The sequence below is a fragment of the Carcharhinus amblyrhynchos genome, chromosome 11, assembly GCF_965287045.1.
Source record: "Carcharhinus amblyrhynchos chromosome 11, sCarAmb.v2.hapA, whole genome shotgun sequence".
Lineage (NCBI taxonomy): Eukaryota > Metazoa > Chordata > Chondrichthyes > Carcharhiniformes > Carcharhinidae > Carcharhinus > Carcharhinus amblyrhynchos.
The window spans coordinates 49,310,173-49,322,690 of record NC_137334.1 but is presented as its reverse complement, the minus strand read 5'-3'; the positions used below and the strand labels follow the sequence as shown (position 1 = coordinate 49,322,690).

General features: G+C 41.3%; 1 protein-coding gene across 3 annotated transcripts in view; it reads left to right on the top strand.

Annotated features, from left to right (window-relative positions):
* Nucleotides 1-12,518, top strand: part of kalrna (kalirin RhoGEF kinase a) — a 754,589-nt gene that overhangs the window by 718,424 nt on the left and 23,647 nt on the right. For all 3 annotated transcript variants that reach the window (XM_080199056.1, XM_080199055.1, XM_080199058.1), the window contains 3 exons: nucleotides 6,196-6,223; nucleotides 6,368-6,530; nucleotides 10,723-10,844. In XM_080199056.1, the coding sequence (XP_080055182.1) occupies nucleotides 6,196-6,223; nucleotides 6,368-6,530; nucleotides 10,723-10,844 (313 nt within the window). The remainder of the gene's footprint in view (nucleotides 1-6,195; nucleotides 6,224-6,367; nucleotides 6,531-10,722; nucleotides 10,845-12,518) is intronic.

Genomic DNA, 12,518 nt, shown 5'->3' with positions numbered 1-12,518 from the left:
TGGACCATGAGTGGGTGACTCTGCACCTACCCACAGTCCAATCGCTAACCCCCCCAGGCATGTCTGGCCCAGCCTCAATTTCCTGGGATGATCGATGCGATTCCTTTGTTCCCTGCTGCCAGAAGCGCACCGGAGCTAGGCATAGTTCTCAGAGTGATGAGAAATAGGCAGTGATGTCCTATTGGATTCTGTTCTAGGATTTCTTCAGTTCACTTGGTCGATCAGTGATTTTCATAATTGACTAGAAGGAACAGTGTCCAAATTTGCAGACAAAATTAAAATGGGCAAAAGGACAAAAGACAAAAGGGGATATTGAGGAGATGATGATATGAGCAAAAATAAGGAGTGTTCGATTTCAGCAACTAATATGAAATGGAACATTTTCATGAAAAGTAACATGATTATGTTCTGAATTAGAGAAAGGTAAGTGCAGTGGCAAGCAGAGGCATTTCCAAGTTTAGGTTGATGAGACATTAAAAGTGAAATCTCAATAAATAAAGCTATTTTAAGAAAAAAAAACTAACTGATACAGGAGGTGATTTTTGACTAATCTTTCTTGTGCCGAAGACCCTTCAGCGTGACCATGATGAGGTCACAAGCTGAAAATGTTCTTTAGCCTAGATTTATGACAAATGTTGTCTTGGTAAACGAATGAAACTTGAGTTAAAAATGGCCATTAGGAGGATTATTCAGAGATTGATTGTCGTACGAGGTTGCATAGCATTTTGGTGGAGGGTGCTTGACATAATGCCCCCTCCTTCATAGACTAGCTAACTGAGAGTATACGAGCTTGTTGCTGAGGACTGAGCTTTGTTTAAAGTTACATCACCTTTCAACGTCATTGTGTTCCAAGAGGCTTGAAGATAGCACTTGAAGCATGAACAGTCCTTTTGAGGGCACTTTATTAAGACTCTATCAATACTTGTTCTGGAATTTTTTTAAGGGCTTTACTTAAAAATAGTAATTGTTGTGTTTCTGTACCTTATTGGACGCCTTAAGAGTCAGCAAGAGAAAGGGAATCAGCATCTCCATTTGTCTGAAAAGAGAATTGAGAGGGGAAGATGAGGTCAGACATGAGGCACCAGCTGCTCCAGAAGAAAGGGGCAGAAAGATGAGATAGGCTCCTTCCCCCATGTAGATACAGGACATCACTCTCTCCTCTGAACCTCCCCCACCAGAACTTCCAGTGTTGAGTCCAAGAATTTGTGTACCCTGCAACTTGGTCTCTGAGCCATCCTGAATTCTGCCACAGTGTGCCAGTTAGAACACACCTTCAGTGGAAGTGGGCATATGGAGCCAACAAAAACTGCTTCTGAACATTGCTTCAAATCAGTGCTTGATTACTAAAGCTGCAGGTCTGTTAGCCAGATTTTAAAACAGGTGTGTCTCATTGGCATAGCATCTATTCAGTACTTGTTTTCACCAAAATAATCTTTAATGTTTCTTATAGCAAGTGTAATATAAATGTCGAGATGCAGTGGTAAATCTGTAAAAAAGAACCTTAGCAAGCCCACATTCCAAGCAAGTACTGCATTGCATTTTGCAATGTGTCCAATAATTCGATGGATTGCAGATTTACTAGGCTGTTGTCTGCTGTGAGGAAATACAAAGAACTGAAGAGGTGAAAGAGATGTTTATGATTATGGGGAGTGGATCGGGACACTCTGTTCCCATTGTTGGAGGAGTCTAGAATGAGCGGATCTTGATATAATAAATTTCAGAGAGATAGAACAAGAGAAACTATTAACTTAGGGTTGCGAGGCTGTGGAATTTGATATCATTGCTGGAAATTGAAGTAGAAACCAGGGGCAGGAATCTCTGATCTCTTTCATCACCGCTGCCAGCGAGAATGGAGAACTTGGCACTCAGCCAAAACTCCATTCATTGCAGTGGCACTGGAGTAACCCTGCTACGGATGAGGCCACAGCTTTCAGTGCATGTGAATGATTAAAAACAAAATACCCATGTGTTTCAATGAAAGAGAAATAAAGTAATATAGGTATCAGGGCTTCAAACTAGATAAATATAAATTTGGATTGGTTAACCCAAATGGGCAGCTTTAATGCCATTACTTCTATATGATGGGTGACACAGTGGTACAGTGGTTAGCACTGCTGCCTCGTAGCACCAGAGACCCAGGTTCTGTTCCCAGCTTGGGTCACTCTTGGTGTGCACATTGCACATTGTCTCCTTGCCAGTGTGGGTTTTCTCTGGGCATCCCAGTTTCCTCCCACAATTTGAAAGATGTGCTGGTTAGGTGGATTAGCCAAGCTAAATTCTCCCTCAGTATACCTGAACAGATGCCAGAGTGTGGCAACGAGGGCATTTTCACAATATCTTCATTGCAGTGTTAATGTAAGCCTACTTGTGCTTAATAAACAAACTTTACTTTTTTACTTGACTGGACTTGACACAGAGGCCAGATTTTCCCTAGCAGTTGGATGCAGAGAAGTGGGAGGATTCCCGTCTCCGCCAATCTAACCTTTAAAGTGGCTGCCTGGATATCGATTTTAGGTCCTGATTAGATTGAAAATTACGGCGGGCAATCAGGGAAGAGCAGAGAAGCATGCTGAATGTGGTAACAGGCTGGGCAGAAGATCTATCTTGGGGCTCTGGCTGAAGTAACTAAAAATAATGAAAAAGTAATGGCCAATAATTTTCCACTTAAGGGCTTCAACTGGAGCAAGGGTAGGTGGCCTGTATGAAGCCTTACCTGCCCCATCATAAAATTGCTGCGAGGTCGGGTGGGCAGGAGCCTAGAATGAATTCCATTCCTTCAATTTTATATTTCTTCCACCCCAGCCTTAAAGCCTATCGGCAGGGGAATGTGAAATTCAGAGCACTCTATCAATCTCTTTGCTAGTTCCCTTTGACAGTCAGTTGTAACATTTTTGACATTTCCTTTGACAACTCACTTAGACAGTATGCTCAGATAGTTTTATTTGACAGTTACATCTGACAGGTTTGATAGTTGATTTGACAGGTCTATTGACAGTTTCAATGAGTATGACAGCATTGTGTTCATGCAATTTCGACACACATTCCGGACTACTTTTAACAATTCCAAAGAGCAGCTGACCTCCCCTAAAAAGGGGTAAGACCTCCAACAAAGAACACTTTATCTCCCCCAAAATGTTTCCAAAGGAAGTGTCATGTTTGAGAGTGGGACTTGCAATTTTTGGCCATTTCCACTATTTTCACCGTAATGGAGAGGAACTAGATGTCTGCAAAATGCAGGGCAGTAATCAATGCAGTAACTTCTTTTGACGCCATAATCACCTCTGTGCTGTCAGTTGCTGACCTGATATCAAGTCATACATATGTCATAAGTTCAATCAAATGAATATCAAAGCCAACAAAAGTATCTCTTACTCTTTTTTTATTAATCAAAAATGCAATTAATCACATCTGGAATTCCAATTAACTATGTGTGGGGCACATGGTTAACATTGAAGCTTCTACTTGATTTAAGCAGATGTTTGTGCAACCCAGTGGAAAGACTGAGTTAAAATGGTAGCGAAGCAGAAATGGAGAAGTTTTAATCCTGATTACTGCTGATTTGGAGAACAAATACCAGTACAAAATGGTTAGGCCAAACTGTCCAGTTCACAGACTAAGAATTGATAATACGTTAGAAAATGTGTCTGCCCTGTGTGCACTTATTTCCTCAGTTTTAACATTTGGGTGTTGTTTCTAGACTACTGCCATGTTCTGCATTCTGTCAGCCAAGCAGACTGTGCTGCCTCCGTGCTAACTCACAGCGTTCCCATTCACCCCTCACCCCTGTGCTGACTGACCAACATTAGATCTTTGATTTTAAAATTGTTGATCTTTTTTCAAGTCCCTCCTTAGCCTTGCCCCTCCTCTACCCTGTAGTCTCTTCCAGCCCTCCAACCACCTGAGATTTCTACAATCCTATAACCCTAGCTTTTTGGGTATCCTCAAAGTTAATCACTCCACCATCAGCAGGCATGCCTTTAGCTACCAAGACCCTACTCTCTAAAGTTCATTCCTTAAAAATCTCTATTTTTCATTCCTGCCTTAAGGCATTCTTAAAATGTGGCACTTTGAGCTTCCCTAATACCTCCTTATATGACTCAGTGACAAATGTTCAAGGTTTTAAAATTTTTTTAAGTTTATTTATTACTATCGCAAGTAGGCTTACATTAACACTGCAATGAAGTCACTATAAAAATCTCCTAGTCGCCACATTCCGGCACCAGTTGGGATACATGGAGGGAGAATTTAGCATGGCCAATGGAACCAGCACATCTTTCGGAATGTGAGAGGAAACCAGAGCACCCAGAGGAAACCCATGCAGACATGGGGAAAACATGCAAACTCCACACAGACAGTGACCCAAGCCAGGAGTCAAACCCGGTTCGGTTGGTAGAGCGGAGGACTGTAGAGGCTAAATACAGGAAATCCTTAGGCTGCTCGCTCAAATCCAGCTCAAAGGACACTTTAGGGGCAGCATTGTAGCACAGTGGTTAGCACTGCTGCCTCACAGCGCCAGGCACCCGGGTTCAATTTCGGCTTCGGGTCACTGTCTGTGGGGAGTTTGCACGTTCTCACCATGTCCGTGTGATTTTTTTGCGGGTGCTCTGGTTTCCTAACACTGTCCAAAGATGTGCGGGTTAGGTTGATTGGCCATGCTAAATTAACGCTAGTGTTAGGGGGATTAACAGGGTAAATATGTGGGTTTACGGGAATAGGGCCTGAGTGTGATTGTGGTTGAGATGCAGACTCAATGGCCCAAATGGCCTCCTTCCACACTGTGGGGATTTAATGATTCTATGATCTCTTGCTACTTGGGAAAGAGATGTATTTCTTGATTACATGTCTCTTAATTCCACAGAGGTGTTGAGGAGCCCTATATTAAGAAATAGCATCTCGAGACTGGGATGTACATTTAAAAAGGACTGACTCAGCTTTGGGAAGGTTTCTCTGGCAGTCTGTCAATTTGAGACAGGAACATGTCTGAATTCATCCTTAACATAGCCTTGAGAGAATCTCAGAATCACGGTGGGTAGGTTACACGATATATAAGTTTGCCATAGAAAGAAGCAACCCTTGAGTCACCTGAGGAGGACAAAAGTGGAGGAGTAAGCGTAGAAGGTGATCAAGAAGCCAAGAATGAAGAGGAAGAGCAAGCAATTGCAGTGCTATTATTTGCCAGAGCTCCATGGAAGCAAACAATACAATTTTGTTGAATTATCCCTCCCCCAACTGTCCTCATATAATACTCATCCACAAGTCCTTACATTCACATATTGTACACATTCTTGGATGTTGGTCTGCCAGAAAACTGTTGGCATGTTGCAGCTAACCACAAAGCAATGAAATTGTATAGCAACAAAATGACTCATAATGGATCTTTTAAGGGTTAAATCTGCTGAAGTTTGAAACTGTGCTCATAATTGTTTCCTCTTCTGGTGTCCCCAGCGCCTATGCTATGGGAAGTGGAAGGCTGTTGAGCCTCCAATAAGGGCATTGAGGTGGCTAGGTGGGAACTCTGCCTATAGAAGGCCAGGAAAGTCTGGCCCAAATGATGATCTTGCACCAACTTCTTTTGAGAGGCAGAAAAGGGAGCAGGCATTTTGTATTCTTAATCAATGGTATCCATCCATCTGTGCATGCTTCCTGCTGTTTGTGCCATTTGTTCTGCAAGAAGAAAGGAACGGTGTTAGTATCAAACATGTTGAAAGGACGCATTTGTCATGGGAAAATAATGCATGTAAGTTTGGGAAGAATGGAAGCCTAGGGTAAGGGAGGCCAAAAGTTTTCTTGTTGGGCCTAGAGGATTACTGAAACTCTTTCAGCTTTCCAAGGAAACAGAACTTCTTCTGATTCCCTGCTGGGCCTTCAGGTTAAAGTGCTAGAACAGTCCCTACTAACTTAGTCAATATGCAATATAAATAGGATGCAGCAGCTATGGGAGGATGTCCCTGACAGTCTGCGAGATCAAGATGACTTAAAATCGAGATGCATGTATTATGCCATAGAGTGAGTGTTTTTAAAATAATTGAAAGTTGTTTTATTTAGTGTTGGTTTTGTCATACCATTTTGCGTTTAGATGTCTGTGTAAAATACTTTTGTCACATCAACAACCTATTCAGTTGACTTAAGTGACAAATCTTTAGAAAAACTACATATAAGATAATTTACTGATACAAAACTTCATTTTTTCCACAGTTGCTAAATCCAAATTTTATTCATGAAGGTAAGTAAGTTCCTTTATTAGAACCTCAGTGCTAAAGTTTAAACATGATTGAACTCCGGATTAACTGTCAACGATTTGTATGTTGCGCATGGTTTATGTCATAGGTTTTTCTTTCATTGATGTCAATCTTTCCTTTCACAACAGTGCCACCTGAATTTTTCATTCCCTTGGCTGATTTGACATGTGCTATTGGTGAAACAGTCATATTGAGATGTAAAGTATGTGGGCGACCCAAACCTACTGTTAGCTGGAAAGGACCAGATCAAAATGTTCTCGTCAATGACACTCGCTACACACTATCGTTCAGGTAACCTCATCAGCTAGTTCACCATAAAATGTAGCACAACTTCAGAAGTGAAAACATTTTTTTCAGTGCAGAAAATGAATGTGTGTCAACTGAAGAGGTTTCAGACTTTTCTCATTAGTCAGAGCTTCAGAAAAAAATCTGTAGCAAGTAAGACTGACTTAATTCCTGTCCTCCTGCTGCCCTGCTTGTAGCTGTTCCTGCTTTGTGATCTGTAATCATGATATATCGTGCAAGTCTGTCTTACACCACTCTCACACATCCATTGCAGCTCATCTGCACCTGCTCTGTGACACCTGCCATCCAACTATTTCTAGCTCATCCCCTCTTTCTGTCAGCCTTCACTTTGCTCTTTAGAAGAAATCTCTAGCTTTTTGGCTCTGATCAAATGGTTGAAATGCTGACATTTTCTTTTTTGGATGTCACTTTAGAGTTATTTTTGTTCTGGCAACTTCAAGCATTTCTTCATCCGTCTTATGGTCTGCACATGGAATTTTGAGCATGTTTTTTAACATACCATTTCAAAGGCCTCTCTTACCTTCCAAGGACCTTCCTTTGTCATCTAGGGCTTAATCTGAGGTTATTTAGAAAAGCATGTTTTAGCCAAGCTCCAAACAGGCAAATACCCTTTTCGTTATGATGTGTAGACATGGAGGACGGCTACGTCTTTTATCACATCAACACATATAGACTGTACCAGGCTCTGAGCAAATCTACCCTTTGCCCTAGTGAGTGCTACCTCAAACAAAGAACAAAGAACACTATTGTACAAGAATAGGCCTTTGGTCCTTCAAGTCAGCACCAATCACATTTACTTATCTAAACAAACCGATTATATCCCTGTATTCCCTGTTTGTTTAGATGCCTGTCAAGATAAGTCTTAAATGTGGCTAACGTAATTGCCTCAACTACCTCATTTGGCAGTACATTCCAGGCCCCCAGCACCCTCTGTGTAAAAAAACTCCCCTCCCCCCCCCAGTACATCTCCACTGAACCTTTTTCCCCTTACCTTGAACTTGTAATTGTTATTTATGCCCTGGGAAAAAGCTTCCAACCGTTCACAGTATCTATACCTCTCATAATTTTATAAACTTCTATCAGGCCGCCCTTCGGCCTCCATCTTTCCAGGGAGAACAAGCCTAGTTTATTTAATCTTTCCTCGTAGCTAATACCCTCCATACCAGGCAACATCCTGGTAAATCTTTTCTGCACTCTCTAAAGCCTCCACATCCTTCTGATAGTATAGTGACCAGAACTGGACACAATATTCCAAATGAGGTCTAACCAACATTTTATATAACTGTAACATAATTTGCTAACTTTTATACTCGATGCCCTGTCCGATGAAGGCAAGCATGCCATATGCTTTTTTTCACCACCTTTTCCATCTGTGCTGCCACTTTTAAGGATTTGTGACCTGTACTCCCAGGACCTTTACTCCTTATGCACTGATGCGCAATAATGCCAACCATCAACTTTTTACACTGAATTCAGCTTGTTAGCATTTAACAATGGCTGAGTGGCCTACTCTTGCTCCTACATCTTATTGCAGGTGTTCAAGGTTGATATTACAGCCTAATCATGTAGATAGGCATGGAATCTGTCAGAACCTCATATATTGAAGGGCAAGAGAATCAGACTATCACTAATCCCATTGAATATCTCACATTTAATTAGGGGAGGTGGCAGCCTAGTGATATTATTACTAGACTATTAATCCAGAAACTCTGCTAATGTTCTGGGGACACGGGGTCGAAATCTGCCACAGCAGAATGGTGGAATTTGAATTCGATAAAAAGTATCTGGAATTAAGAATCTACTGATGACCATGAAACCATTGCCGATCTCAGATAAAACCATCTTGTTCACTAATGTCCTTTAGGGGAGAAAAACTGTCATCTTTACCTGGTCTGACCTACATGTAACTTCACAGCTACAGCAATGTGTTGACTCACAACTGCGCTCGAGCAACGAGGAATAGGCAATAAATGGTGGCCAGCCAGTGACGCCCATCTCTCACAAATGAATAACAAAAATATCAATTGAGGCAAATTAATATAAAAATGAACTGTTAATTTTCAGAATCTAATCATTTGTTCATTTCTTTGTGTTCTGAAATCCAAATCTAAACCCACAAGCTGCTAAAGTGTAACGTTCATTTCTGCTAATTGATTTTCTGGGACATGTCTGATTCTTGTTTTAAATGAAGATTTCACCAGTATTGCTTGTAGCAGTTTTTTTTAAAGATTGAGATGAATGTATCATTTCGCTTAACTTGTGAAATTGTCAAGGTTTAGGAATAAAACAATATGATGAATTTGAATAAATTAAAAATAAAATCGTGCCTAGAATCACAACAATCATAGTCAGCCGTAACATGTCAGTAAATGCAACACAAGGTGGGGCATGTTGCCATGTAAAAGATGGTCAGTTCCATTGGTTAATAAATCTGCCTTCAGAAATTTCAAAATCACATTGCTACAAATTGTGCTTTAGTGTTCCACAACAACAACTTGTATTTATATAACACTGCTAGGGTAATAAAATATCCTAAATTGCTTCACAGGGGCATGATAAAACAAAGTAATACACCAAGCCATATAGGAGATATTAGGGCAGGTGATGAAAAGCTTGGCCGATGAGGAAGGTTTAAAGAGGGAAGGAGGAAAGATTGGCTTAGGGTAGAAATTCCAGAGATTAGAATCTTGGCAGCTAAAGGAGCAGCCACCAATGGTCGAGCAATTAAGAGCAGGAGAGCGGAGTTGGAGGGATAAGGCAAAAGAGGGGTTTGAAAACAAGGATGGAAATTTTAAAATCCAAGTGTCATTTATCCAGAGGCTGGTGTAGGTCAATGAGCACAGGGGTGATATCTGTACAGGATTTGGTCTGTGTTAAATACAGGCAGCAGAGTTTTGCAGAAACTGCAACATACATCATGGAATATTAGGTATCCTGCAGTAAGATAAATTTGTATAATACTCCAATCTCAACCTAACTCTGAGTCTTAACATGTCACTGGCTTTATTCAGAGTTGGTACAATTATCCCAGTTAAGTCCAGGAATCCTTGATCTAGGATACAGTTAAACTATCTATTTAGCAATCATTGTTGCCACTCTGAAAGTGACAAGTAGCTTAAAAGCCACTTTATGATGTCCAGGGGCTGCATTGATATCCTAGAGCTGGACTGTTATCTGGGAGCCCCTCATGTCATGCCATACTGCCTAATTGTATAACACAGGTCACTATGGACAGTTCCAAAGTTCACAGAATATATCCAGTACTTGCACATCATATTAAAGGTTTGAAATCTAGTTCTTTAAAGGACAAAGACCCGAACATCTTGGTCATCAAGCTCTCCAGCTCATGATCCCCGTACTCTTTAAAATGTCGAGGAACAAGGATAATGCAGAAGCAAAGAAGTTGGGTCTGATTTGAACACCAGACTAGTTTTCTATGGATAAGCAAAATGAATAAGCACTACCCCAAAAATTAGACACCAACTCCAGGATTCAAACTCACCAGCTATTCTGATAGAGAGGATAATGGGAAGTGTTGGAAAATCAGGCAGTCCAGAGGTGCCCGCTGACCTTAGATAAGAGGCAAGAATGGATGTCAGGACTTGGAGAGAGGATGTCCTTGACACCTGCTGATGAGAACAATCTGAATCCCAATGTGTTGGCTCTCAGAGGCTCCAGAATGGGTAATTAATCTGAGCTATTCTAACTGCCAGTTAATGTGTGTTTGAATTGAGAGACTAAGCATAGAAACTGCTTACATACCTCAAATGAGATCTAAACAAATCTCATTTTCACCGCCTGCCCCCAACCCCCAACCTAGCTGGTTAGCTTGAATAGCACAGATTGATAATGTTCAATTGGTATCCTGGAGTTTTGTTAACATCAAAAGATGCGCAAAGTAAACACAAAAACTTTATCTTTCTGGGAAATTTAAGTGTTTATTCAGTTTTTTCAAGACCTGAATTAAGTTGAGTTGATTCATAATATGATAATTGTACATGAGGTGTGGACAAACTGGGTGATTTGAATGGCTGCATTTTGTTTGAGTTGAAAGACCTTTATGGTTATGAGGTTCATCAAATGTGGAACTACTTTAATAGTGTTTATTCAATTGTTTGTGGAAAATTGTCAGCCCTCCTGTCTCTAAAAGAATACATTTTTGTTTTCATTTTTACAGTGACTCTGGAGAGGTAATGCTTAAAATTTGTAATATCATGCCTCAGGACAGTGGAATATACAGCTGTCTAGCAGTGAATGAAATTGGATCAACTTCATCTTCAGCCACAATCAAAGTGCAGGGTAACTAAATCTTTCCAAATCATCCTTTGACAAACATTTTCTCCTTCAAATCACTCCTTATTTTCAAACCTCCTGTTTGGGATATTGACAAAGTATAATTACTCTGATATCTGGCCAGTTGACAGTTGAGGTACTGTTTTAAACAGTATAAAATCTTGGCACCTCAAATCCTCTTTGTATTTGTCACTGGAGAATGGGGCTGGATTGGATTGAATTTAGACCTGTAATTGTGCAGAGGTAAGGCAGGCACTTTATTAAAAAAATGAACCAATTGATTTTGTTTGCAGTACACTTGTAATTTACCGGCCAGGATATAGTCACTATAATGAACAAAGCAGTATAGGGGAGGTTTCCATTATCATACTGTGTTTTCTACATTACCAGAGATGTTAATCTCACTTCTGTTGAAACTGAGTTGGAACAAAAGAATACCACTTAAACCTACAGGAACGAGGGACAACCCATTCAATGTTCTCACTGTTCCAACAGTAATAACGCACTTGCTTGGATGCATTTACCCCACTAATACAAAATCAACGTACTGTGGATACTGGAAATCTGAAATAAGAACAACAAATGCTGGGAGACTCAGCAGATCAGGCAGCACCTGTGGAGAGAAGCAGAGTCTGGAATTTTCTATCTGTTCGTGCCAGTGGGATCTTCCTGCCAAGACTCTCTGACTTTAATTACGGGCAAGATTCTCTGACTTTTCCTGCGGCTGGGATTCTCTGGTCCCACTGCTGTGAACAGAGATTTGGCAGAGCACCAGATTCTCCATTCTCGATGACAGCGAAGCAGGGCCCCATATTCTTTAAAATGTTGAGGAACAAGGATAATGTAGAAGCAAAGAAGTTGGGTCTGATTCTAACACCGGACTAGTTTTCTATGGATAAGCAATATGAATAAGCACTACCCCAAAAATTAGACACCAACTCCAGGATTCAAACTGACCAGCTACCTCACCTGTGGAGAGGATGAACATAAGAACATAAGAACATAAGAAATAGGAGCAGGAGTAGGCCATCTGGCCCTTCGAGCCTGCCCCGCCATTCAATAAGATCATGGCTGATCTGTCGTGGCTCAGTTCCACTTTCCCTCCCTCTCCCCATAACCCTTAATCCCCTCTCTTATCAAAAACCCATCAACCCGCTTCTTAAAAATATTTAGCGAGGCAGCCTCCACCACTTCAACGGGCAGAGAATTCCAGAGATTCACCACCCTTTGAGTGAAGAAGTTCCTCCTCAACTCCGTTCTGAACCGCCCCCCCTTTATCTTGAGGCTGTGCCCCCTAGTCCTACTGTCTTTTTTGAGCGGGAAGAGTCTTTCCACCTCTATCCTATCCATCCCATTCATCATCTTATACGTCTCAATGAGATCTCCCCTCATTCTTCTAAACTCTAACGAGTACAAGCCTAGTTTATTCAGCCTCTCCTCATAGCTCAACCCCCTCAACTCCGGTATCAGCCTAGTAAACCTCCTCTGCACTCCCTCCAAGGCCAAAATATCCTTGCGCAGATGCGGCGCCCAAAACTGCACACAGTACTCCAGCTGCGGCCTCACCAATGCCCTATACAGCTGCAGCAAGACCTCCCTACTTTTATATTCAATCCCCCTCGCTATGAAGGCCAGCATCCCATTCGCCTTCCTGACCACCTGCTGCACCTGCAGGCTGGG